Raw genomic sequence first — 26,850 nt, forward strand, 5'->3', positions numbered from 1 at the left:
ACTACCTTTCCGAGCTGTGTGCTCGCTCCGAGGCGCGGGCGGAGCTGAGTGTGTAACCGCCGCTCCGAGGTGCGGGGCGGGCCGCGACCCTCCCGGGTGCGGAGCGAAAGTCCGGGCCTGACAAAGCCGGGCGGGGCAAACTTGGCTCGGCCCCGCCCCGGGAGCTGAGCGGGCTTTCCCTGCGGTGGGCGGCGTGCACGCTCTTCCCCGCAGCCGCGCAGGTGAGTGGGCCCGAGGGGTGGGGCCCTCGTGAGGCGGCGGCGGACGGGGAGGGGCCGGCTCCCGCCACCCCCCCCCTCCGCCCAGGCAGGTGCGCGGTTGGGGAAGGAGAGGCCTTGGGCCCCTCGGCGCGCGCCCGGGCCCGCGGCGCTCGCCACTCACCCCCGCCATAACCTGCGGCCGAGGCCGGACGGAGGCGCAGAGAGAGAGGTGAGGGCGCCGGGGAGCGCGAGGCCTGCGCGTCAGGAGGGCCGCTTAGCCAGCCCGCTTTCATTCAGGGGACACAGGTGCGCGGCGAGGCGCGTCCAGCGGACGCCCTTCCCCGGCGCCGGGATCCTCTGATCCCGATCTGCGCGCGGACTTAGTTCCGGCCGCTTTGGGGCGTCGTCTCGACTGACCGAGATTGGATTTTCTGTCGAACGCGCAGACCGAGCGGTCCCCGGGGTGGGCAGTCCCGGGGAGTAAGAGACTAGCGGACCGAGCGGCGGGCTCGGGAGCGACCCCAGCGCCCGTGCTCGGTGTCCCTTGTCACTCACGCGTGAGTTAACTTAAAACCCTCGGGCCTTTCCCAGCTCCCAGGAAGCCCAGAAACATCTCGTGGGCCCAGCAGAACTTGAAAGCGATGCTTCAGGTTTTTGTAAAGGCGACAAGTTCGGTTCCCGTGTCACTTTCCTGGGGGAAACCACGTATCCTCCCCCCCGCTCTGGCTTTCAGAGCTGTGTGCGCCTACGGAAGGGAGCCAGAGTCCGGGGCTTGTCCAAAACAAAGACCCTCTGTGCCTGAGCGTGCTGAATCCAAGAAGGCTACCAGGGGCGCCCTGAGAGAGACGCGAGGCGTAGCTAGTAACCGCGACGTCGGCGAATACCGCTGGCCATTCCTTCTAAAATCACGTCTTTTGTTATTCCATGATTCCCCACGTTTATTTTTTGCTTTTTATGTAAAAATTATTTTTATTATGTAAACGTCGATAAGGTGTTCTGATTTAAATGAGCCACTTCACACTGGTGAAGATAAACCCATTTCAGTGAAGCACACGTTTTTACCAGTGTGTTAAATTAAGCATTGGGATATTGACTTATGTAGAACTTGCTGCAGTTATTTCTGTGCTTTTGCTTCGACTTTTCTTAAGAAAATATATTTAGAAACAGCAATAGTACAGGGCATTTCTAGAATTGAAATGTTTTTAGACACAGGGGGCGCCTGCGTGGCTGTGGGTTAAGGCTCTGCCTTCAGAGCCCAAGGTCCTGGGACTGAGGGAACCTGCTTCCGCCTCTCCTCCTGCTTTCGGCTCCCCCTACGTGTACGCCGGCTCTCTCTGTCTCTGTCAAGTAAATTTAAAGTCTTTTAAAAAGTAAAATCAATGTTTTTAGACACAGATGAGATAAATGACAGAGACAAAAATAACTGCTTAATTGCTGTCATTTATATCCTACTTTGCCCTGGGCACCATGCTGGAACTAGCAGTTAATTCTCTAAATTGGGATACCCCACTAGAAAACCCAGAAATTTAGAACTCTACATTTTCACCCATTCCGTGGATGACTAGTCTATGGTGGTACTTATCCTTCTGTGTGTACACTGCCTACTGCTCCTCTCCACCTGGATTTCTAATGGGTATCTAAAACTCTTCAGGCTGCATATCCCCAGGGCTTTCTCCAGTTTGGAGGGGTGGAGAAATGTTGCATATGAAACTATCCGATGTCTGAGATTTGCTTCAAAGTAATCTGTTGGCAGGAGGGATAGACGATACAGGATCAGTCATCAATGGATAATTATTGAAGTTGGTTGATGGGTATACATAGGGTTCATGATACTATTCTTTTCACTTTTTATTATGTTTGAAATTTTCTATAATAAAAAAATTTTAATTCCTTGTGTTAAAAAATCTGACTTCTTTCTATCTCCATTGCTACCACCATGATCCATTGGATTCAGTCAGTGGCATCTTAGCCAATCTCCCTGTTTTCTTCCTTGTCACCTGGAGTGTACTCTCGACTTGGTATCCAGAGTGATCCTATTAAAACATGTCAGATCTTGTTACTCAGAATGTTTCATGCGCTTCTCCTCTCACTCCTGGTAAAAGCCAAAATCCTTTCCCCTGGTTCTCAAGGCCCTAATGATTCAGATGGACTTAATTCTGCTGCTTACCCTCTCACTCACTCTTGCGGCCACCTTTGCCACCATGACTTAATAGTTCTTGAACTTGCCAGGCACTCCTGCCTCAAGGCTTTTGCACTAGCTGTTCCATCCACCTGGACCGCTTCCCCTGATAACCTGTCTGGCTTCCTCCTCTCCCCTCCTTCATTTCTGTGTTCAGATGATATATTCTCTATGAAGGCTTCTCAGGTCATTCCATGTAAAATTGTAACACCCTGTGGCAGAGAGCTCCTTATCACCTTTCTTAACTTTGTTCCTTAGCACTCAGTGTATTTCATTTTCCTAATCTGTCATCTGTCATCCCCCCATTGAGACTTAAGTTCCATGAACTCAGAGATTTCAGTTGTTGGTGTTTTTTTTTTTTTTAAAGATTTTATTTATTTGACAGACAGAGACCACAAGTAGGTAGGGAGGCAGACAGGGAGAGGAAGCAGGCTCCCTGCTGAGCAGAGAGCCTGATTCGGGGCTCAGCTTGGGGACCTGAGCCAAAGGCAGAGGCTTTAACCCACTGAGCCACCCAGGCGCCCCTCAGTTGTTGTTGGTTTTTTTTTTTTTTCACTAATACACTTTTTAGCATACCTGGTGCATAGCAGATGTTTGGTAAATATTTGTTGAATGGATAGGTCTCCATTTTACAAAATGAAATAAAGCAAAGCCTTAGGAGGGTACCTGTGTGGCTCGGTTGATTAAGCATCCCGCTCAGGTCATGATCTCAGGGTCATGAGCTCGAGCCCCTCATCAGACTCGCACTGGGCATGGAGTCTGCTTAAGATTCTCTCTCTCCTACTCTCTTTCTCTCTCAATTTAAAAGCAAAACAAAACAAAACACCCAAAGCCTAAGGAACTTCTAAATGGTTCAACACTACAGAGGTGGGGTTCTCCATTTAAATTCTGAGAGCTTCATAGTGCCAAGTATAGTACTGTATGTCCAGTTAGTTTTCAGTAAATACTTGCTTATAAACAATGAGAGGGAGAAATTCATTGTCCTTAAACCTAGTAGTTATATTAGCGAATAGTATCCTTTTTTGTGTGTACATGTAGGTCACTGATTTCGTGAAGGAAGTCAACAGGTTTAGTAAAAGTGCTTTTTGTCTGCTTTATTTTTTAGGTGGATAAAACCTCTGAGATACTGTTTGAGTGTTGCTATGGCAACAGCAAATCACCTTTAGGTGGCCCCTCTGGAAAGAGTGCTACACGTGATACACATGGTTGCTCTGTGTTGTACTTCTGGGGAATCTTAACCTTCAGTGATTTTTTTTTTCCCTCTGAGAATTCAGTTTTTAAAACTGAGTATCAATAATTAATATTTTAGAGTGGAAGAAGCAATTTCCCCTAAACTAACTTCCCTGATTCGAGAAAGAAAGGGGCTTTTCAGTCCCTGTATTTAATAGAGCTGCTTCTCCCAGGCCATTCCAAAGGAGATTTGAGGTAATGAATGAAGAGTATTTGCTGACACATCAAACTTCGGTATGCTCAAACTACTAAATATTTTGATTTAGGCATTTGAGAAAAGAGTTCTGCTTGGGATCTGTTGGTATCCTGTATTATTAAAATTTAGCTTTTATATGGTTTCTACACTTTGTTGTTTAAAGGGCTCATAGGTAAGTTAGACTTAGAAATATTTTAAATTTAGAACTAAGATTTTAATTTTGATTGCCCTTAAAATCATATAGAATGATGATGTTACCCCTGACTAATATGTTGTATATTTTTAAAATATATCTATTATCCTTTTTACATATCATGATAATTAGACATGATCATATTGGTTTCCTAAATATGATCATCTGCCATTAAGTAAATAAAATCAGGATCAGTGAAGGAATAAATAGCTAGGCATAAGTGATAATTTTAACTTCTTGGCCACAGGTATAAAGTCACAAATGTCGTCCAATGATGGAAGGTTCAGGAATCGGGACAGACATTATGATGAAGTCCCAAGAGATAGGGACTCACCCTACCACGACGGCACCATAGGAACCCTCCAGACTCTTCGTGACAGTGAGCTGGCTGTGAGCGCTGATCCCTTGCCACCACCCCCTCTCCCGTTACAGCCACCATTCGGCCCCGACTTCTACTCAAGTGACACAGAGGAACCGGCCATAGCCCCAGATCTCAAACCCGTAAGGCGCTTTGTCCCTGAGTCCTGGAAGAACTTCTTCAGAGGGAAGAAAAAGGACCTAGGATGGGATAAGCCAGTGTCTGACATCAGATACATCTCGGATGGAGTGCAGTGTTCACCTCCAGCCTCTCCAGCAAGACCAAACCACCGCTCACCCCTCAACTCCTGGAAAGATCCTTGCGGAGGGTCAGAAGGAACCTTTAATTCCCAGAAAGAGGCTGAGGCCATGTTTCACCACGATCCCTACAGTTCCCTCGGCCGACACACACAGACAGCCCAAACGTACAGTGAGAAGGTGGAAGAGTATAACCTGAGGTATTCCTACATGAAGTCGTGGGCAGGCCTGCTGCGAATTCTCGGTGTAGTGGAGCTGCTTTTGGGAGCTGGCGTCTTTGCTTGTGTCACAGCTTACATTTACAAGGACAGCGAGTGGTATAACCTGTTTGGATATTCACAGCCCTATGGCATGGGAGGCATTGGTGGCCTGGGCAGCACATATGGGGGCTATTATTACAGTGGCCCCAAAACCCCTTTTGTACTCGTGGTCGCTGGATTAGCTTGGGTCGCCACCGTTATTATTCTAGTTCTTGGCATGTCCATGTATTATCGGACCATTCTTTTGGATTCTAATTGGTGGCCTCTAACTGAATTTGGAATTAACGTTGCCTTGTTTATTTTGTATATGGCTGCAGCCATAGTCTATGTGAATGATACCAACCGAGGTGGACTCTGCTACTATCCGTTATTTAATACTCCGATGAATGCGGTGTTCTGCCGCGTGGAAGGAGGGCAGATAGCAGCGATGATCTTCCTGTTTGTTACCATGATCGTTTATCTCATTAGTGCTTTGGTTTGCCTAAAGTTGTGGAGGCACGAGGCAGCTCGGAGACACAGGGAGTGGATGGAACATCAGGAGGTAAGGAATTTCACCATCCTTCATTCATTTTTCAATTTTTTTTTTTGGTTATTTTCTTGCTAAATATGTACAGTTGTCAAAACAAGGATTTTATAAAAGCCATTTTTGTTTTTTAAATGATCCAAAATTCGAAAGTCCTGGCTCAGTATCCGACCTGCTTTTGGTGAGATAACCCACTGTGGCGTGTCACTGATGTGTAACATTGCGAGTGGGCATCCGATGGGGGAACACGGTATATGGTTTGTCAGCTGTGCTATGCCTGTGATGCTTACGGGGAAAATTTCTGTAACAAAGAATAATACCGTTTTCAGTACAATGACTGTCTGGTCATTAAAGCAAATTTGAGAACAGGGTTGATTCTTTAGTGTGGTAAAGTTCAATAAAAAAACAAAACTTTTAGGTGTTAGGTGGAAAGTGCTCATTTATAAGTTATGATGAGTGGCACTTTCCTCCAGTGACTTAAATAAAGTCATGTAAGAATACAGTGAACCACATTTGGTTTTTTTTAAGTATTGAGAGGCTGAGTTGTAATGAACATACTCTGAAAACTTGCCCAGGCATTTTGATGTTTCATTCTTATTTTGGGATATAAGTGATTTGAGTGTTCCCAAATTAGAATGGGAGCCTGGCACTTGTTTTTATTTCCAGGATTTAACTAATTAAACAGAAGAAGGAGGAGAAGGAGGACTAATAATAATAATGATAATGATGCCTGGAGGATAAGATTATATAAAAGCCATATTTAAAATTATTTTATTTGAACAGTAGCAAAAATATTAGAGTGTGTTCCTTTAGCTTCATTATACCCTGAAATGAGCTAATGTTTTGTTTTCTTTTAAGGAGAAGTGTGCAGTAGAATTACCTATGCTACCAACAATGTCTTATTAATTTTTTCTTAATTTTGAGTCACCTTATTATGCATTTTTCTTTTAAGATTTTTTATTTTAAAAAAAAGATTTTTTATTTATTCGAGAGAGAGAATGAGATAGAGAACATGAACATGGGGAGGGTAGAGAGAGAAGTAGACTCTGTGCTGAGCAGGAAGCCTGATGCGAGACTTGATCCCAAGTCCCTGGGATCATGGACCTGAGTAGAAGGCAGATGTTTAACTGACTGATCCACCCAGGTGCCCTCTTTTCCCACTTTTCAAAGATTTCCTAGATACTATATAATTGCAAATACTATATATATGGGCAAATCTAGGTTAAAATGAAATCCTGCCCGGGACACCTGGGTGGCTTGGTTGGGCAGCTGCCTTCGGCTCAGGTCATAATCCCGGCGTCCTGGGATCGGTCCCGCATCGGGCTCCTTGCTCCGCGAGGAGCCTGCTTCTCCCTCTGACTCTGCCTGCCACTCTGCCTGCCTGTGCTCGCTCTTGCTCTCTCTCTCTCTGACAAATAAATAAATAAAATCTTAAAAATAAATAAATAAATAAATAAAAATAAAATAAAATGAAATCCTGCCCTTATTTACTCAGTAACCTGTTTATTTACTCACCTGTACATTTTGTGTTTAATCTTTTGTGCAATCTTACATATAACAACAAAAAACTGCATTAATTTTGTAACAGCTACCTCATGTGTTATATGAAGAACCTCAACATGTTTCATTGTGATCCATACTCTCTCATCACAAAATATATTAATCTTATTAGAACTCCACATAGAGGGGCGCCTGGGTGGCTCAGTGGGTTAAAGCCTCTGCCTTCGGCTCAGGTCATGATCCCAGAGTCCTGGGATCGAGCCCCGCATCGGGCTCTCTGCTCGGCAGGGGCCTGCTTCCTTCCCTTCCCCTCTCTCTACCTGCCTCTCTGCCTACGTGTAATCTCTGTCTGTCAAATAAATAAATAAAATCTTTAAAAAAAAAAAAAAAAGAACTCCACATAGATTCAAGTTATTTCTAAAAATTTATCTCAGCACATTAAGCATATTTCTTAAATTTACATCAGTGTATACAAAATAATTTCAAATTTTAATCAGTGTGAAGTGTGGATAGTGAAACACACTTCTTCATGATTTTATGTAAGTCTAATAACAGCAAACTTATTTTTTTTTTAAGTATTTTATTTTTGACTTGACAGAGTGAGAGAGAGAGAGCGCACAAACAGGGAGAGCAACAGGCAGAGGGAGAAGGAGAAGCAGGCTCCCTGCCAAGGAAGGGGCTCAATGTGGGCCTTGATCCCAGGACCCTGGGATCATGACCTGAGCTGAAGGCAGATGCTAAATGTATTGAGGCACCCTGGCGCCCGTCAACAGACTTCTTAACATCATTTCAAAATTCTACATGAGTGTGACTATAATTATCAACATAAAACATTCATTTCTGTCTCCTTTCTCAAAACTTGTTTCCATAAGACTTTTTTTTTTCCTTTTTTGGGGGAGAGAGAGCAAGCAAGAGAGAGCACAAGCAGGGAGGATAGGGGGAAGCAGGCTTCCTGTGAACAAGGAGCTTGATGTGGTGCTGGATCCCAGGACCCTGGGATTGTGATCTGAGCCAAAGGCAGACATTTAACTGACTGAGCCACCCAGGTGCCCCCTGTAAGACTTTTTATGTTGGTTGATTAGACTTGAATTAGCTCTCATGTAGGAGGTTGCGCCACTTTGTTGCTGTAACTTTTTTTTTTTTTTTTAAGATTTCATTTACTTATTTGACAGAGAGAGACACAGCATGAGAGGGAACACAAGCAGGGGGAATGGGAGAGGGAGAAGCAGGCTTTCCGCTGAGCAGGGAGCCCGATGTGGGGCCAATCCCAGGACCCTGGGATCATGACCTGAGCCGAAGGCAGAGGCTTTACGACTGAGCCACCCAGGTGTCTTCTTAAGAGTTGCTGTAACTTCTTAAGAGTTAGCGGCTTTAATGGCCTGTGGGTTTTTTCTACTAATTTTATACCTATAACAGTTTAAATTATTTAATTGCAGAGGGTAGTGGAAGCCAAGAATAAATTAAAACTTCTAGGTAATTCAATGCAATTTACCTAATAGTCTGTATTAGGTCTGTACCTCTAACTGTGTGTTCCTGACAGACAGGGAGTTACAGTTAACCCACCTCCTCTGCTTCTTCGCTAGCCCATCCAAAGTCACCCAGATGAGCAGGGAACATCTGTCAAGTAGAGAATCCAAGTCTGTGAAATTGAGATTGGGCTATAAATACAAATGGATGAAAATATTTACAAAGTAGACTCACACCTCACTGAAAAATCATTTTCACTCTTTTTTATTCTAGATAAGTGAGCCATCATTGCCATCCAAAAGGAAAATGGTAAGAATAAAGTTCACATTGTATATTATGTCTAGCTTGTTAAATGTTTTCTATCTTACCTGTTACCTACAGAGTAGATCATCTGTCTGTGAAAGTGTATCTATTACATTGAGTTCCTAACTGAATATCTAGTTCAACTTTCAGCTTTTTTCTCATAATGAAAGGATCAAATTAGATGTGCACATGGTGTATGTTGGCAAAACTGTAAGGGCTATCATTTTTTTAGCTTCTTTTCATTTTGTTAAGATTAAGCAAGTGAACAGCCATTTCTTCTTATGTTTAAAATTAAATTACAAATGAAATTAAATTTAATTTTAAAAATTAAGTTAGGGGCGCCTGGGTGGCTCAGTGGGTTAAGCCGCTGCCTTCGGCTCAGGTCATGATCTCAGGGTCCTGGGATCGAGTCCCGCATCGGGCTCTCTGCTCAGCAGGGAGCCTGCTTCCCTCTCTCTCTCTCTCTGCCTGCCTCTCCATCTACTTGTGATTTCTCTCTGTCAAATAAATAAATAAAATCTTTAAAAAAAAAAAAAATTAAGTTAAAATTTTTTAAGCCCAGGGGATTCTCTCAAACTTTCTTTAGTCTTTTCAAAGTTCTTTTCTTTTCTTTTTTTTTTTTAATTTAATTTTATTTTATTTTATTTATTTGACAGAGAGAGAACACAGTAGGCAGAAAGCAGGCAGAGAGGGAGGGGAAGCAGGCTCCCCGCTGAGCAGAGAGCCTGATGCGGGGCTTGATCCCAGGACTCTGAGATCATGACCTACTGAAGGCAGAGGCTTAACCCACTGAGCCACCCAGGTGCCCCCCAAAGTTCTTTTCAAAGTTCTTTGCTGTTCTTTTTCTCACCTTGCTTTTGGATGCTAAATTTTGTTGTGGCAAGAAGAAAATTCCTATTCCAGAATTGACTAATATCATGGCAGTAGTCAAGATATTTACCTTTCCATGCCTTCATTTGTTCCTCTGTAAAGTTGGAATAGTAATTGATTCCTAAAAAAAATAAAATAAAATGTTTTTGACTCTTAAAAAAAAAATTGATTCCTACCTCACATTTGCCGAGAGAATTAAATGAAATACTGTTATTATATTTAATAGCATATATGTAAAAACAATATATTTTAATAATCATAATTTTATCTCATTTTAAAGTCCTTTTTGTAAAGATATTGAGCATTATTTCTAAGCAAGAAGTTGGAATCCAGCCTTTGGATTTCCCTTCTTTGTAAAGGGAGTGTATGTACTTGGTTCGAAACTAAATGTCTTCTCTCAATGTTTTCTCTCATACCTCATGCCTCAGCTTCCCAGCTCGCCCACTTGGAAGGAACCATTGTTATCAGTGCCTTGTGTTTCCTTTTAGACATGTGTTTATATTATCTGTATATGAAATGTATACACACACACACACACACACACTTTACTCCCCCTTTCACACAAATGCTGGCATACCATACCCACTGTTATGCCCCTTATTTTCTTCTCTTAACAATACATTTCTAAGACATTTCCTTATTAGTACATAAAGAACTTCTGCATTCTCTTTTTATAACTGTATAGTACTGCATTGTATGGATGCTCTTGTTTATTTTGACTGCCTGGTTGCCCAATGGTAGTTTTACCAAGTTCCACTCCCAGAAGCACTATAGTCTTCCTCACACCTTGACCAACACAGTGTTAGGAAAATTGTTGACATCTGTCAACTTGATAGGTGAAAAATGGTGTCTAAGGTAGTTATAATTTGCATTTGTCTTTTAAGGAGTGAGACTGACCATTTTTCACATGTTATGTTTGCTTTTTCTTCCCTGTTTACTCTTCGTATCCTGTCTTTTTTCTTTTTTTTTTAATTTTTTAAAAAGATTTTATTTATTTATTTGCAGATAAATAGGCAGACAGTAGGCAGAGAGGCAGGCAGAGAGGGAGGGGAAGCAGACTCCCCACTGAGCAGAGAGCCTGATGCGGGGCTCAATCCCAGGACCCTGAGATGGTGACCTGAGCGAAAGGCAGGGGCTTAACCCACTGAGCCACCCAGGCACCCCTCTCCCCCTTCTACTTTTTAATTGAGTTGCTAATTTATACAAATCCTTTAAGTGCATGCATTTTGAAAATACCTTTTATAGGTTTTTTTAAACATTATTCTCTTTAACACAAATATAATATGAAAATGTTCTGTTCGCAGTAAAGTAAGGGATTTCTGAAGTGGACAAATGACACTTTGTCCAAGGGATTGTGATTAATACATCAGTGTTATCATTCATTCATTGAACAAAAATGTCCCAATTAGATTGTAGGCTAGTGATAGGGATACTACAAGGTACATCATCTCCATTTCCCAGGAGCTTACAAATCTTGTGAAAAAAAAAAAAACAAAAACAAAAAAAAACCCACAGGGCGCCTGGGTGGCTCAGTGGGTAAAGCCGCTGCCTTCGGCTCAGGTCATGATCTCAGGGTCCTGGGATCGAGTCCCGCATCGGGCTCTCTGCTCAGCAGGGAGCCTGCTTCCTCCTCTCTCTGCCTGCCTCTCTGCTTACTTGTAATTTCTCTCTGTCAAATAAATAAATAAAATCTTTAAAAAAAAAAAAAAAAACCACAGTGTTAGTAAAGTATGTATATATGTGAAAGAGTGAGCAAGAACCCTAAAACTGAAGTTGCTTAAAGATTTGTTTCTTGGGCACCTGGGTGGCTCAGTGGGTTAAACCTCTGCCTTCAGCTCAGATCATGGTCTCAGGGTGTTGGGTCCAGCCCTACATCAGGTTCTCTGCTCAGCAGGGAGCCTGCTTCCCCCTCTCTCTCTGCCTGCCTCTCTGCCTACTTGTGACCTCTCTCTCTCTCTCTCTCTGTCAAATAAATAAATAAAATCTTAAAAAAAAAAAAAAAGATTTGTTTCTCAAAAAAAGGAGAGATTGGAGTTCTCTGCTATCTTCTGGGGAAATCAGATTATGGATGATAATGTCTCAAATTCAGCATTGTTATTGGTCAAAACAATTGGGATCTGTAATTAGCCACAGATTTTAGTGGGTCAGTTGCCTTAAATTACTTCTGACATGTATGTAAAGTCATCTGAATTGCATTCTGCCATTGCGTCTTACCAGGATCCATAAATCTTTAGTAATCATGAGATACTTGAGCAGCCCTGACTAACCAGGCATGGGATAAATGAGGCTGGGATCGGTTGGTCTACGGAATATTGAAGAGTTCCTCTTGCAGCGTGGACCTGAGTGCTATAAACCTATGCACTTGAAACATTCTTCATAGAGTTAGTCACACACACGACTCTGTGCCTGTGGCTTTTAATTTGCTTTTATTGTACTTTGTTTTCACTTTCTAACTTTAGCTAACTTTCACTTCCTAACTTCCTAGCTTTAAATATTTTATTATTGCTTTCAGGATATGTATTTCAGTTAGACTTCTTAACTCAGTGGTACAGTCACAGTAAGCGAAATGGATGCTCACTTTTAAACTGTTACATAGATAGATGAATAGCTAGGTAGATAGTAGTTACCTTTAGGAGGGCCACTGCCTAACTTTGGGAAGACAAGGAGAGAGGGAGACTTACTTTTCATTATATACCCTATTGGATGTTTGAATTATATGTCATGTATATACATATTACCTATTCAAAAATGTTTAAGTTTTTAACAAATTAAATAAATACTTCAAATAAAATTGACATAAGCAATGTAGAGCTAATGCTTAAATAATTAATAACACTGGCCCTTTGTCTGAGATTTAAGAGCAGCTTCCCTAACTTACCCTATGGGCTGCCTTCCAGTGTTAGTGACCTTGACCAAAGGAAGAGAGCACTCTTCCCAGTTGGGAGTCATGAGAGTGGTTTGGCCTAATTATTGCCAATACTCTTATTCCAGATTGCCAGCACTGCTTTAACTCTTCTGTAAATCCTGCTCCCTCAGAGGGACTGACGGGGAGACTCATGAACCCTACCCTGGCCAGGAATGACCATCATGGCTGCATCATAGCCTGGTGAGAGTCCTAAAATAATGCTCACTGCATGGAAAATATCAACTTTAAAAGACTTTAGTGTAGAAGATAGATCAGGGTTACACAGCTGTTTTATAATGGAAAAGGGGTCTAAAATCTTCTATATAAGGAAATTCACAGGGCATCTGGGTGGCTCAGTGGGTTAAAGCCTCTGCCTTTCGCTCAGGTCATGATCTCAGGGTCATAGGATGGAGCTCAGAGTCTGGCTCTCTGCTCAGCGGGGACCTTGCTTCCCTTCCTCTCTCTTTGCCTGCCTCTGACTACTTGTGATCTCTGTCTGTCAGATAAATAAATAAAATCTTAAAAAAAAAAAAAAAAGTTGGCAGTCATGGGAACAGGTGATAGCATACTCTGATATCAGGGGTAGCAATTCAGAGTGCTAGCATTAGGAAGTATGTTTCTGATCATCCTCAGGGACTTAAGAATCTGTTTGCTTGTGGGGGTTAACAGTGATGTACATTTTGCAGATGCTGATTGTTCAGTCCATGAGACCGGACTGTCTCATGGGGCTGCAATGTGGCAATGATGTGGCAATGGTAGTCATTCTTTGCCATGGTGGTATTTATGGGCTTCCTCACCACTCCCTTTGAGGTAATGGGATTTTCCAATTGTTTAAGCGCAGAGTAGAGTCAACCTGTAAGGCCTGGCTGAATTGGGGAAGTTGCCCCTAATGCAATGAGGGTGGTCAGCATGATTGTTTGGTGAGAATATGGCTGAAGTGGACTGGACAGGTAGGACAGGATTAGGGAGCTCTGCCAGCAAGTGCTAGGGTACCCCTTTCAGGCTGCCCTAGAAGGCTGGTACTGGGCATGTCCGGGGTCTGTTGTAGGTTCCCGGCTCCCGAGAGGTCCTGGAATAGTGAGGAATAATTTTAGTGGAGTTAGAACCCCCATTCATAGGGCTCCTTTGAAAATCCTACCAATCCCTTTAACTTAAACTCTTTCAAGATATGGGAGCCGAATGCAGAGGGCACCGTTTCACAGGGCTCTTTCTCTGGGAAGTGAATCACAGTGGATCCACGTTCAGGTATATTCTAGAGGCAGACCTCTGGGAGGGAATCCTGTGACTCAGCTGGGTAATCTCTATTAGACTTACCTACTAGAAACCTTTAGGAAAGGTTGGATCTCCAATTTCTCATTGATTTTTCACTTGCTTCTTTCCCAGTTCTTGGTAGGGAAGAATTGGCAGGCTACCACAGGAGAGGCAGTGTAGTATGATGAAGACAAAATAAAGCTTGGAATCAGGCAAATCTGAATTTTATTACTACTAGCTCTGTGATTCTGAAGAAGTTACTTACCCTCTCTGAACGTAAGTTTCCTGTCCCTTGTTTGCAATCATATACTACCCTGTAACTTTTTATTTTGTATTTTAACAAATATACTTTTTGAAAAGCAAAATCATTTTTAAAAAGAAATATACAGACATAAAGTAAGATCAGACAGAGACAGAAACAAATTCTAATAAATCCCTAAGTGCTGGACAGGTTTTTTTCCAAGCTAGAAAAGTCAGAATCTAACCTGAACATTGAAGGTGGTAGTGTGGGTTTGGGATCACAGCCTCTGCATCAGTGCATGGTGTGCTCAGAGAGAGAGACTTAGTATTTGGACAAGTGCACGCTTTTTTTTTTTTTTTTTAAGATTTTATTTATTAATTTGACAGAGAAAGACAGTGAGAGAGGGAACGCAAGTAGGGGGAGTGGGAGAGGGAGAAGCAGGCCTCCCGCTGAGCAAGAAGACTGATGTGGAGCTTGATCCCAGAACCCAGGGATCATGACCTGAGCTGAAGGCAAATGCTTAACTGACTGAGCCAGCCAGGTGCCCTGCACACTATTTCTAACTTGGTAGCATATTAAGTCCATTTTTGTCTAAAGCATTTTTTTTTTAATTGAAGTTAGTTGACACACAATGTTACATTAGTTTCAGGTGTACAATGTAGTGATTCAACCTCTCTATACACCTATGCTGTGCTCACCACAGTGTAGCTGCCATATGTCATCAAACAACAGTCACATTGACTGTATTTCTTATGCTGTGCCTTTCATCGCCTTGAATAAGTTAACTGGAAAGGGACCTCCCCCTCACCTTCACCCATTATGCCTACCCCCACCCTCCTCATCAGTGCATGTTTTAATTTGAAAAGCTTAGTAATTGTAACCATAGCATTACTTACCCCATTGTTTAATTACTTTATTTTGCCTCACAATAAAGCTTTTCTGTTACTTGCTGACAGAGACTCAGTTTTTTTAGAAGCAAAGAAAGGTCCTATGAAACCTGGGGCCCTGTGTTTGTAGTCAGGAAGAATACTGAGATTGGTGTGTCCCAGGGCTAGAGCCAAACACAGCCCTCTAATAAGAGGCTAATGAGGTTTTGATTATTTGTCTTCCGTGTACTTTCAGATTCTTTTTTCCTCAGTAAGGTTTTCTGAATTGATGTTCAGTGAGGTTCAGTGAACTTCACCCAAATACAGTGAATACATTTAGGGGTGCCTGGGGGGCTTAGTGGATTAAAGCCTCTGCCTTCAGCTCAGGTCAGGATCTCAGGGTCCTGGGATCCAGCCCTGTGTTGAGCTCTCTGCTCAGCAGGGAGCCTGCTTCTCTTCCTCTCTCTCTGCCTGCCTCTCTGCCTACTTGTGATCTCTGTCTGTTAAATGGATAAATAAAATCTTTAAAAAATAATAATTTAAAGCAGATGAAGTAGTCTGAAAATATTCTGACTTCTTAAAGCTTCCTTTTTAAATAAAAAGTGAATCTTTGAATTAGGGATGCGCAAGTAAGGAAAATGAATACTTCCTGCTTGAAAAACTTAACTTAGGGGAAAAAATTCTACCTGGGCAGAATTTATGATTTTGACCCGGAAATCTGAGCTTGACACCTGCGGCTGCTGCTAAGCTCTGAAGGGTCAGCGTTATCCATAGCAGCTCCATCAGCCAGGGTCCCCCTCAGACAGCAGTGTGACAAATGGGTTGTTAACTATTTAGAAGCAAAAGAGGGAGACCATGAAATAGAGATCCATTTATTTAAGCAAAAAAAGTTTCGCCTCATTTTATTTTTTAAAGATTTTATTTGTTTATTTGAGAGAGAAAGAATACAAGCGAGGGTATGGGGTGTGGGAGAGGGAGGAAGAGAGAACTAGGCTCCCCACTGAGTCCCCTGATGGGGACTCAGTCCCAGAACTTCAGGATCATGACCTGAGCTGAAGGCAGACGCTTAGCTGACTGAGCCATCCAGGGGTCCCTGTTCTCCTCTTTTTAATACTGTCATTCATTATCAAGATCAAACAGGTAAGAATTCATTCATTTGAAGAAATGGCTTCTTAAAAAGTGGAGAAAAAGGAGAATAAATACTAACCTCAGAAAGTGTACCCTGAAATACTCCTGCTTAGTCTCCTTTCCTTGGGAGTTTCCTGCTCCTTACTTGGATCCTTGCTGTTTGGGACCCAGTGGCCAGCATGTCTCCTACACCAAGGCCATCTGGTTCCACTTCCAGCCTTCTCCTGGGTGCTGTGGGCAGCCCTTCTCCTCTGCACAACCCTCCCCCAGGGTTGGTTAGCTGCCTCACCCTCCAATGCGCCAATGCGTCGTCTGTGCTCTTTGGGGAGTTAAAAGCTGGTGATTTTTAGGATGAGGTAATCTTAAGCCACACCTCAGACACCGCCTCAGAGATAGGGAAACAAAAGAATTTTATTTTATTTTTTTAAAGATTTTATTTATTTATTTATTTGACAGAGAGAAATCACAAGTAGATGGAGAGGTAGGCAGAGAGAGACAGAGGGAAGCAGGCTCCCCGCTGAGCAGAGAGCCCGATGCGGGACTCGATCCCAGCACCCCGAGATCATGACCTGAGCCGAAGGCAGCGGCTTAAACCATTGAGCCACCCAGGCGCCCGGGAACAAAAGGATTTTAAAGCTCTGCCTGGCAAGAGAAAGAGCAAAGTTGTAAAATGTGTTGTAGTTGGGGCGCCTGGGTGGCTCAGTGGGTTAAGCCTCTGCCTTCAAGCTCAGGTCATGGTCCCAGGGTCTCATGGTCCTGGGAACAAGCCCCGCATGGGGCTCTCTGCTCAGCAGGGAGCATGCTTCCCCATCTCTCTGCCTGCCTCTTGGCCTACTTGTGATCTCTCTCTCTCTCTCTACCCAATAAATAAACAAAATCTTTTTTTTTTTTTAAATGTGTTGTAGTTTGTTTTCAGCCAAGTGGGAGCCCTCCCGAGCTGCTCTCAGTTTAGTTCAGGAAGTTTAATTCAACAAGTGTATGCCAAAGTCCCAGGGGCCCAGTGGAGGGGGGCTGACTGCTGTAATGAGAAATCAGCCATTTCTAGGGAGCTACCAGAATTGCAGGGCACTTTAGGATTGAATGGTATGCATTTAAGTATACCATTTAAAGCATCAATAAGCTGAAAAGTTCTATTGTTGTTTTTTTGTTTGTTTTTTGAGAGACAGAGCAGGAGCAGGGGAGGGGCAGAGGCAAAGGGAGAAGCAGACTCCCCACTGAGCAGGGAGCCCAACTGAGGGCTCAATTCCAGGACCCCGAAATCACAGCCTGAACCAAAGGCAGACCCTCAACTGACTGAGCCCCTCAGATGCCCCTGTTTGTTTTAAGTAGGCTCCATGCCCATCATGGACCCCAAGCCAGGGCTTGAACTCATAACCCTGAGATGAAGACCTGAGCTGTGTGATCAGGAATCAGACGTTTAACAGACTGAGCCATCTAGGTGCCCCCCCAAAAGTTCAGGGTTTTAATTGTGGTTTTTCCACTTCCAAGCTCTGATGCCCTAGAAAATTTACTTCACCTCTCTGAACCTTGCTGGTTCCCGTGTAAAATGGAAACCCCTCTCCTGGCATCCACCTACCTCACCACTGTGGTCCATGTTGTGGGCCCTGCCCCCTGGGGCCATGCAACGGTCTTTCCCTAAATCTGCATGTCTGTGTGAGCCTGCCCATTCCAGAGTGGGTTTCCCTGGACATTGACACCCCTGCTTCCTTACATCATACGTCAGAGCTACTTCCTCTCCAGGTTATTTTATCTTCTGCTACTTCTCCTCTTTTTTTTTTTTTTTTTTTTTTTTTTTTTTTTTTAATTTTTTATTTTTTATAAACATATATTTTTTATATACATATATTTTTATCCCCAGGTCTGTGAATCACCAGGTTTACACACTTCACAGCACTCACCAAATCACATACCCTCCCCAATGTCCATAATCCCACCCCCTTCTCCCCAACCCCCTCCCCCCGGCAACCCTCAGTTTGTTTTGTGAGATTAAGAGTCACTTATGGTTTGTCTCCCTCCCAATCCCATCTTGTTTCATTTATTCTTCTACCCACTTAAGCCTCCATGTTGCATCACCACTTCCTCATATCAGGGAGATCATATGATAGTTGTCTTTCTCTGCTTGACTTATTTCGCTAAGCATGATACGCTCTAGTTCCATCCACGTTGTTGCAAATGGCAAGATTTCATTTCTTTTGATGGCTGCATAGTATTCCATTGTGTATATATACCACATCTTCTTGATCCATTCATCTGTTGATGGACATCTAGGTTCTTTCCATAGTTTGGCTATTGTGGACATTGCTGCTATAAACATTCGGGTGCATGTGTCCCTTTGGATCACTACATTTGTATCTTTAGGGTAAATACCCAATAGTGCAATTGCTGGGTCATAGGGCAGTTCTATTTTCAACATTTTGAGGAACCTCCATGCTGTTTTCCAGAGTGGCTGCACCAGCTTGCATTCCCACCAACAGTGTAGGAGGGTTCCCCTTTCTCCGCATCCTCGCCAGCATCTGTCATTTCCTGACTTGTTGATTTTAGCCATTCTGACTGGTGTGAGGTGATATCTCATTGTGGTTTTGATTTGTATTTCCCTGATGCCGAGTGATATGGAGCACTTTTTCATGTGTCTGTTCGCCATCTGGATGTCTTCTTTGCAGAAATGTCTGTTCATGTCTTCTGCCCATTTCTTGATTGGATTATTTGTTCTTTGGGTGTTGAGTTTGCTAAGTTCTTTATAGATTCTGGACACTAGTCCTTTATCTGATATGTCGTTTGCAAATATCTTCTCCCATTCTGTCAGTTGTCTTTTGATTTTGTTAACTGTTTCCTTTGCTGTGCAAAAGCTTTTGATCTTGATGAAATCCCAGTAGTTCATTTTTTCCCTTGCTTCCCTTGCCTTTTGCGTTGTTCCTAGGAAGATGTTGCTGCGGCAGAGGTCGAAGAGGTTGCTGCCCGTGTTCTCCTCAAGGATTTTGATGGATTCCTTTCGTACATTGAGGTCCTTCATCCATTTTGAGTCTATTTTTGTGTGTGGTGTAAGGAAATGGTCCAATTTCATTTTTCTGCATGTGGCTGTCCAATTTTCCCAGCACCATTTATTGAAAAGGCTGTCTTTTTTCCATTGGACATTCTTTCCTGCTTTGTCGAAGATTAGTTGACCATAGATTTGAGGGTCTATTTCTGGGCTCTCTATTCTGTTCCATTGATCTATGTGTCTGTTTTTGTGCCAGTACCATGCTGTCTTGATGATGACAGCTTTGTAATAGAGCTTGAAGTCCGGAATTGTGATGCCACCAACGTTGGCTTTCTTTTTCAATATCCCTTTGGCTATTCGAGGTCTTTTCTGGTTCCATATAAATTTTAGAATTATTTGTTCCATTTCTTTGAAAAAGATGGATGGTACTTTGATAGGAATTGCATTAAATGTGTAGATTGCTTTAGGTAGCATAGACATTTTCACAATATTTATTCTTCCAATCCAGGAGCATGGAACATTTTTCCATTTCTTTGTGTCTTCCTCAATTTCTTTCATGAGTACTTTATAGTTTTCTGAGTATAGATTCTGTGTCTCTTTGGTTAGGTTTATTCCTAGGTATCTTATGGTTTTGGATGCAATTGTAAATGGGATTGACTCCTTAATATCTCTTTCTTCTGTCTTGCTCTTGGTGTAGAGAAATGCAACTGATTTCTGTGCATTGATTTTATATCCTGACACTTTACTGAATTCCTGTATAAGTTCTAGCAGTTTTGGAGTGGAGTCTTTTGGGTTTTCCACATATAGTATCATATCATCTGCGAAGAGTGATAATTTGACTTCTTCTTTGCCGATTTGGATGCCTTTAATTTCCTTTCTTTTGAATGTCCCATTTTTTGCTAAAGACTTCTGAGATCTTTCCAGTTGAGAAACCAGGGTGACTTAAAACAAGGAGCCACAGGTTCAGAACTCATGGATAGCTGAAAGGCCTTTACTACCACCTTTCCTCTGGATTTGCTTGCTTTCCTTTTCAGGCAGTGAAAACAATGTAACTCATCTCCCTTTCCAAACTAAGTGTTGGCTACTTGTGGCTGATTCATCTCAAGTTCCCCAGGACATTTTTTCTCTTTCTATTTAAGTACCCTTATTCCATATTTCCCCCCGAATTTCCTATTTTGAACTACATTTTGTATTCTTTTTGAAAGATTTTATTTATTTATTTATTTGTTTGTTTGTTTGTTTATTTGAGAGGGAGAATGAGAGAGAGATCACAAGCTGGGGAAGGGGTAGAAGAAGAAGCAGGCTCTCTACTAAGCAGGGAGCCCAGTGTGGGACTTGATTCCATGACCTGAGCTGAAGGCAGAGGCTTAACCCGCTGAGCCACCCAGACGCCCTGCAGTTTGTATTGTTTTATAGTTGGGGTATACAACCTAAATAAAGTACTTAAGACCCTACATTTAGTATTTCATCATCCACATTTAATATACACACAATGGTTTTACCTGTCATTCACTCCTGTACCTCAGTGTGGTTCCCCTTAGCTATTACAAAGGCATTCAGATGATTTTGTGACTATAAAACATGCAGTTCTCAAGTGAAATGTTAATTGCTGCTTCTACTTTTCTTCCCTCTGTTTCTCCCCACCATTTTCTTCTAACATAAATTCATGTGTTTTTTTTTTTCCTCTTCCTCCACTTCCATTTACAAATAAATCCTCTTTTTCTCCCATACTGTAGTGTGATATGGCCACTGGTGGTGACAGACAGAGAGACCAAGAAGTTAATGTCAAAGAATTGAGACCAACAAAAATGAAACCCGAACTTCTGAGTGGGCACATCCCTGCAGGCCACATCCCTAAACCTATTGTGATGCCTGACTATGTCGCGTGAGTGTCTGTTTAAATTCTTCTTCAAGGCAGAAATGGAGAGATCCCATTTGTCTCCAAGGTCATGCTCTTTGCTTGACAACATTTATATTTAAACAATTGTTTGTTCCTAGAGAGGTAGGATATTGAATTGAAGATACGGCATGGTCAGTGAGGAATAAGCTAGGCTGATTTTCCGTTCAGCCTGTTTTCAATGAAAAAGTCACAGCGTTGGTTAATTTTTTCCATCAGAAAATACCCTGTGATTCAGACGGAAGATGAACGAGAACGCTACAAAGCTGTGTTCCAAGACCAGTTTTCAGAGTACAAAGAGCTCTCTGCAGAAGTCCAGGCCGTCTTGAGGAAGTTCGACGAGCTGGATGCAGTGATGAGCAGATTGCCTCGTTGTTCAGAAAACCAACAGGTCAGTGCCTGCAGCTGCCTAGGAAGGGCCCTGAGGAAGGAAAGGTAAAATCTGACCTTCACGTGAATGTGGGGCAGCCATAATCACCATGTGCATCTGCTGTCTATGTCTCAGAAAGTCATTTGAGGTCTTCAAGGGCACTAGTCAGGATTATAATTCACATTATATAGTTTCATATCTTCTGCTCTTAGTTATTAAACAGTTATAAAACAATCATTTTGTTTTCTTAGGCAAAAAATAAATTTTCCTAAAATATATACTGAATCCATCAGGGTCCTAAAGGAGACTGATGGCACACTCAAACTGAGACAATTCGAAAAAGATTTATTCACAAAGGTGTGGGCAGGGTGTAGGGGAGCAACCAGGGTTAATGCATTCTCCAGATTGTCCAGGGGTAAGTGACAGCCAAGCCGTGAGCACCCCAGATCCAAAGAGCACAGTGCATAACGACAGAGTAGATCTGAGCCACTGGGCACACACATCCACACATTATACGGATAACTGTGATCATGACAGTGGGAGCTAGGGAAGAGTCACAGCAGTCACCAGGGACTCAGTCACTTTCCGTAAGGTTCTAGAGTTTGGGTGGGGGTTGGGGAGGGTGTCGCATTTTAATATTTCTGAAATCAGGATGCCGTGATAATCTGTAGCACTTTTTATCAGATGTACATTTTTTATTGAGACACAATTCACATGCCATAAAATTCATCCTTTTAGACTGAACAATTCATAGGGTTTTAGTACATTCGCAAAGTTGTATAACCATTAGTACCCCATAATTCCAGAACATTGTCATCACTCCAGCAAGAAACCCCATACCCATCAGTACATATTCCCCATCCCTGCCCCTCTCCCACTGACAAGTAATAATGTACTTTCTCTATAGAGTTCCTTATTTTGAACATTTTTATAAATGGAATGATGTAATATGTGGCCTTTTGCATCTGGCTTTTCATAACACTTTTAAGGTTCATTTATATTGTAGTAAGATTCAGTATTTCATTCCTATCTGTGATATTTATTGTATGTACCACATTTTCTTTATCAGCTTATCACCTGATGAACATTTCAGTTTTTTTCCACTTTTTGTCTGTTATGAGTAATGCTCTGAACATTTATCTGTAATATCCTAACTTTTTAAAAGACTGTGTATTAGTCTAAGATATTATTTGTATAATTCAAAAATTTTTATAAAGATTTTTATTTCTTTGTTTGGCACGCAGAGAGAACATAAGCAAGGGGAATGGCAGGCAGAGGGAGAGGGAGAAAGAGGGTTTCCACTGAGCAAGGAGCCTGTTGCGGGGCTCAGGAGCCTGGGATCATGAGCTGAGCCGAAGGCAGATGCTTAACTGACTGAGCCACCCAGGTGCCCCTATAATTCAAATTTTTAAAACTCACAGCATTTTTAACAAATGTCAAGCAAGTTAATGTATATATATAACTAACACATATTTTATATATGTGTTTTCTGCTCCTGTGATCCGTAAGGACTAGGCATCTTTGTTTTGACCACAGACTATTAAGTGTACATTTAAATCAGTTATAATTATGACCTCTCTAAGCCATAATGTCCAGCGTAGTAACTTTTCCCACTCCTGGAGCAAAGGAATGGTGTTTTCTAGGAGGTGCCAGTACCAGGAAGCAGGAAAAATCCCGCAAATATTGCAGGTCAAGGATCACTTGGTACCATTTGAAAGACAAACAGGGTTCAGAGGTCCAAGAAGGATGCCCAAATTTATAGGCCCTCAAAGGAGTGCAGGAAGGATTGAGCAGGCCCCTGGAGACTGTGTCGGCACAGCCTGGGAAGAGCAAGCTGGCTGACAGACAGGATGCTGAGCAGTCTAGTCATGTCATCTTTGAGCCTGGACTCAGTGGGCTCTGGTTTATGGCTTTGTGTGAATGGGCAAGAGCTCTGCCAATTGAGTCTGCACCTGATGGATGGGAAGGACCTGATTATAGTAGGGACTGAGACTGGGTCCTCCCGTGATATTTCTGTACAGTATTAACAGTAGTTGTTTTCTGTGGTTTGTACAGAGCATGGTAAGTAAGTAGCCAAATGACAAGGCCACTGTTAGTTTCCATGTCTCCTCAAGTCCCTATCTAAAGTAGAAATATTAGTTGTATCACAAAAGTTAACTTCTCATCCGCCACAGGCTGAGCTTTACCATTGCCTGGAGTCAGAGGGAAGGCCTTTTGGTTTCCTGACAGGTCCCCAGGGTGGTGTTCAAAAGCCCAGCGGTCTGGTTTGGAGCGATAGGTTTTCTCACGGACCTGCTTGTGTGCCCTTGAAAAATAAATTACATGACTTTTCTATGCCTATAAAATAAGAATATTGCTCAAAATAATCTGATCCTCACTTTCTAAAGTTCTGTTTGTCTTTTTTTTTTTTTTTAAGATTTTATTTATTTATTTAACAGAGAGAGAGATCACAAGTAGGCAGAGAGGCAGGCAGAGAGAGAGGGGGAAGCAGGCTCCCCGCAGAGCAGAGAGCCCTCCGGGCTCCATCCCAGGACCCTGGGATCATGACCTGAGCCAAAGGCAGAGGCTTAACCCACTGAGCCACCCAGGTGTCCCTAAAGTTCCATTTTTCTGACAGCCTCTAGGATAGGTTTTGCCATTCATTTTTTTTTTTTTTAAGATTTTATTTATTTATTTGACAGAGAGAGATCACAAGTAGGCAGAGAGGCAGGCAGAGAGAGAAGGGGAAGCAGGTTCCCTGCTGAGCAGAGAGCCCAATGCGGAACTCGATCCCAGGACCCTGAGATCCTGACCTGAGCCGAAGGCAGAGGTTTAACCCTCTGAGCCACCCAGGCGCCCTAGGTTTTGCCATTCTTATCTCAGCCTGCATCACCCTCACCACACCGCTGGCCCCAGCAGCTAGTTTCTTCCCAGGCCAGGCCCTCTTCAGAGAGGTGACAACTAAATTAGCCAGTCACCTCTATGCTGGCAAACAATCAAAGCACAAATGACACTCCTGCAAAAGGCACGAAAGAATTAGAATAGGTCGCAAAAAGAATGTGGGTGGGTGATGAGAAATGTTCTCAGGGAGAGCTTTTTAGAACTACAAATATTTTTTTTCCTGTTTTACTTATTGGATTTATGGTATCTGACAACTCTAAAGCACAGGTTTTACATGGATAAATTGCTCTAGTAACCTGTTCCTCTTGGATAGACTGTTCAGTTCATTAACAAATTTCGTATTTGTTATAAATACATTTTTAGTTAGAAGGAACCTTACTTAGTTATTTTTGAAAGTCAAATAGTCTCAGCCTCTTAATCCCAGTGTGTAATGTGGTTATTACATACTAAGCACTTTACCAGGGTCATTTCAAATATGTGAACCTTCTCCGAAACTTGGGGTTGCCAGGAAGGTAACAGAGTCCTGGGACCAACTGGTTGCCTATACCTCAGCCTCAGTGCTGGTTTCATGCGGGCGGGGCCTTCCTCTTTTGTTCACCCCTAGATTCCAATGTGTGTGGCAGGCAGGAAGCCTTCTAACCTTTGTCCAGTGAATCGAATTTTAGTGTGTGAATACTTTCATTATAGTCTTAGATAAAAATAATTTTCTGTTCAAATTCCCAGTGTACTTAGATATTCTTAAGATATGATTTGAGTAAATGCAGGTGTTTTAATTCAAGTGTACAATATATTATTTTTAGGAACGTGAGAGAATTTCAAGAATCCATGAAGAGTTTAAGAAAAAAAAGAATGTGAGTAAACCCATTTTTTTTCTTCAGAGTATATTCGTATGCATGTACAGTGGTGACAGCTGACAGACCTTAGATTCTTTCAGCTAAAGTAGTTCTCTTTAAATATTTCTTCAGATGCTACTTACTAGAGAACAGGAGTGGCTCCTGAATGCCTTTTCTTCTCCTCTCTGTCGTGAACGCATTCTGTTACAACCTGGTTTTTAGCAACCTATAGAAAGGAGCACCAATATAGGACTTCTCACTGACATTTCCTTCAAAAAAAAAGTCATTTTCTATTTTTCATTCCATCCTTAATTGCACAGTAGAGGCTGGAGAGAGCTTCTGTTAATCTTTTCTGTACTTACTTATTTGCTCTTTAATATATTTTAAACTATTAAAGTTAAAGTTGTTCTCAGCTTTCTGTATTTCCCACTCAGTTTTGCTATGAAATGGAAAGTATTCTAAAAAATAAAATCATCTTTAAAAATGTAAGGAGCCGCTATTCTTCTTAGGAAGATTTTAAAATCTGTTGCAAGAAATCTGCTATGAAGGGTCATTTTCTAGGTGATAATACGTTTCTGTGTTCTTCTCTGAGGAAACTAGAAATGAAAATATTGGTTGTGTTTCCTTTGCAGGATCCCACATTTCTGGAAAAAAAAGAACGCTGTGATTATCTGAAAAATAAACTTTCTCATATAAAGCAAAGAATTCAAGAATATGATAAAGTAATGAACTGGAATGTGCAAGGTTATTCTTAAACCTTATTTGAAACCACTTTTTTAATGTTAAACTTAATATTTATTTACTGTTTTTTCCATGCTAGTCTGTGATAGAGAAACATGTGCTTTCTGCATCAGCTTCTTGTTGGTTTAGCTGGTCTGCCATGCTATGATAGTATGACTTCACTTCAGACATTTCAAAACAAGTCCAGATTTACCAAGGACCTTTACTCAGAATGGAAGAAATGCTGTGTCCATCTGTGTACAGTTTATATTTAACCTGTTAGAGGTAAAAGTTGTTTAGAGGTCTTATCCTCACAGTGTGATGAGCACACAGAGCATCATTCTGGGGCCGTTTTCTCCTTTTTAACTCAGGCCAGCTCCTGGGGTTTCTCTAGGACATGTTTGTCTTCCGAGCCAAGGCGTCCTGCCTTCTCTTGGAAGGGCCTTGAATCCAGGATCAACATTTCCAAGTCTTGGGATCTCAGGCAAGTTTCCATATCTCTCTGTGCCTATTTTCTCATCTGCAAAAATGGAGCTAATGGTAGTGCCTACCTTGTAGGGTTGTTGTGAGGCTGAAGTAAGTAATGTTTGTAAAGCTCTTAGAAGAGACTGCGGCACATTACACACAGTCCATTAGCACATGCAGTCCATAGAAGTGACTGTGACGTGAACACACTGCCAAGGGAAGGTTCTTACTGAGCACGCTCAACCAGTTAACCAGAAGGCCCACCTGTCTCATGGGTTTCCTTTTTTGTCATTAATAACTCTTACCACATGTAGCCTTAAGCGGGTGCTTCCCTGTGGTTCTGTGGCCACTGGGGTCCACCGCACCCTTCCTATCATGAATCGCTATCACTGTGCACAGAGGTCCACCTCCCCACAGCCCAGCCCGATGCCAGGATTGTGTGACCCCCGTTGCCTCTTCCCCTGTTGGCTAAGGCCCCATGACCCTACATTTGTTTAAAATCTCCTTTCGAGGGGCGCCTGGGTGGCTCAGTGGGTTGGGCCGCTGCCTTCGGCTCGGGTCGTGATCTCGGGGTCCTGGGATCGAGTCCCACATCGGGCTCTCTGCTCAGCAGGGAGCCTGCTTCCCTCTCTCTCTCTCTGCCTGCCTCTCCATCTACTTGTGATTTCTCTCTGTCAAATAAATAAATAAAATCTTTAAAAAAAAAAAAAAAAAATCTCCTTTCGATTTATTGTGATGCTTCATCTTCCCAAACACTCTCTCGGCTGTGGGGCTTTGTCCA

At 42.4% G+C, this 26,850-nt stretch overlaps 1 protein-coding gene across 5 annotated transcripts; it reads left to right on the top strand.

The window, feature by feature from the left end:
* The first annotated feature begins 78 nt into the window (after positions 1–78).
* On the top strand, positions 79–26,575 carry MARVELD2 (MARVEL domain containing 2). Of its 5 annotated transcripts, none has more exons than XM_059175178.1 (8): positions 142–221; positions 3,485–3,804; positions 4,246–5,414; positions 8,637–8,672; positions 20,641–20,789; positions 21,021–21,192; positions 24,852–24,902; positions 25,517–26,575. In XM_059175178.1, exons 3-8 carry the CDS (start codon positions 4,260–4,262, stop codon positions 25,637–25,639), a joined length of 1,686 nt encoding a protein of 561 aa, XP_059031161.1. In that variant the 5' UTR covers positions 142–221; positions 3,485–3,804; positions 4,246–4,259; the 3' UTR covers positions 25,640–26,575. The 5 variants fall into 5 exon arrangements, with proteins under 5 accessions (XP_059031158.1, XP_059031161.1, XP_059031160.1 ...); XM_059175177.1 differs by lacking the exon at positions 142–221 and adding an exon at positions 254–429 and having other exon boundaries at positions 3,485–3,843; XM_059175176.1 differs by lacking the exon at positions 142–221 and adding an exon at positions 254–429.
* Positions 26,576–26,850: the final 275 nt, after the last annotated feature.

Source organism: Mustela lutreola, chromosome 5 (genome assembly GCF_030435805.1).
Source record: "Mustela lutreola isolate mMusLut2 chromosome 5, mMusLut2.pri, whole genome shotgun sequence".
Lineage (NCBI taxonomy): Eukaryota > Metazoa > Chordata > Mammalia > Carnivora > Mustelidae > Mustela > Mustela lutreola.

Excerpts from the sequence above, each read along its gene's own strand:
- MARVELD2 (XM_059175175.1), top strand. The coding sequence starts at position 4,260 with ATGTCGTCCAATGATGGAAGGTTCAGGAATCGGGACAGACATTATGAT. Across the intron at positions 20,790-21,020 it reads GTGATGCCTGACTATGTCGC|AAAATACCCTGTGATTCAGA; the intron begins GTGAGTGTCTGT and ends TTTTTCCATCAG. Across the intron at positions 24,903-25,516 it reads AGTTTAAGAAAAAAAAGAAT|GATCCCACATTTCTGGAAAA; the intron begins GTGAGTAAACCC and ends TTTCCTTTGCAG.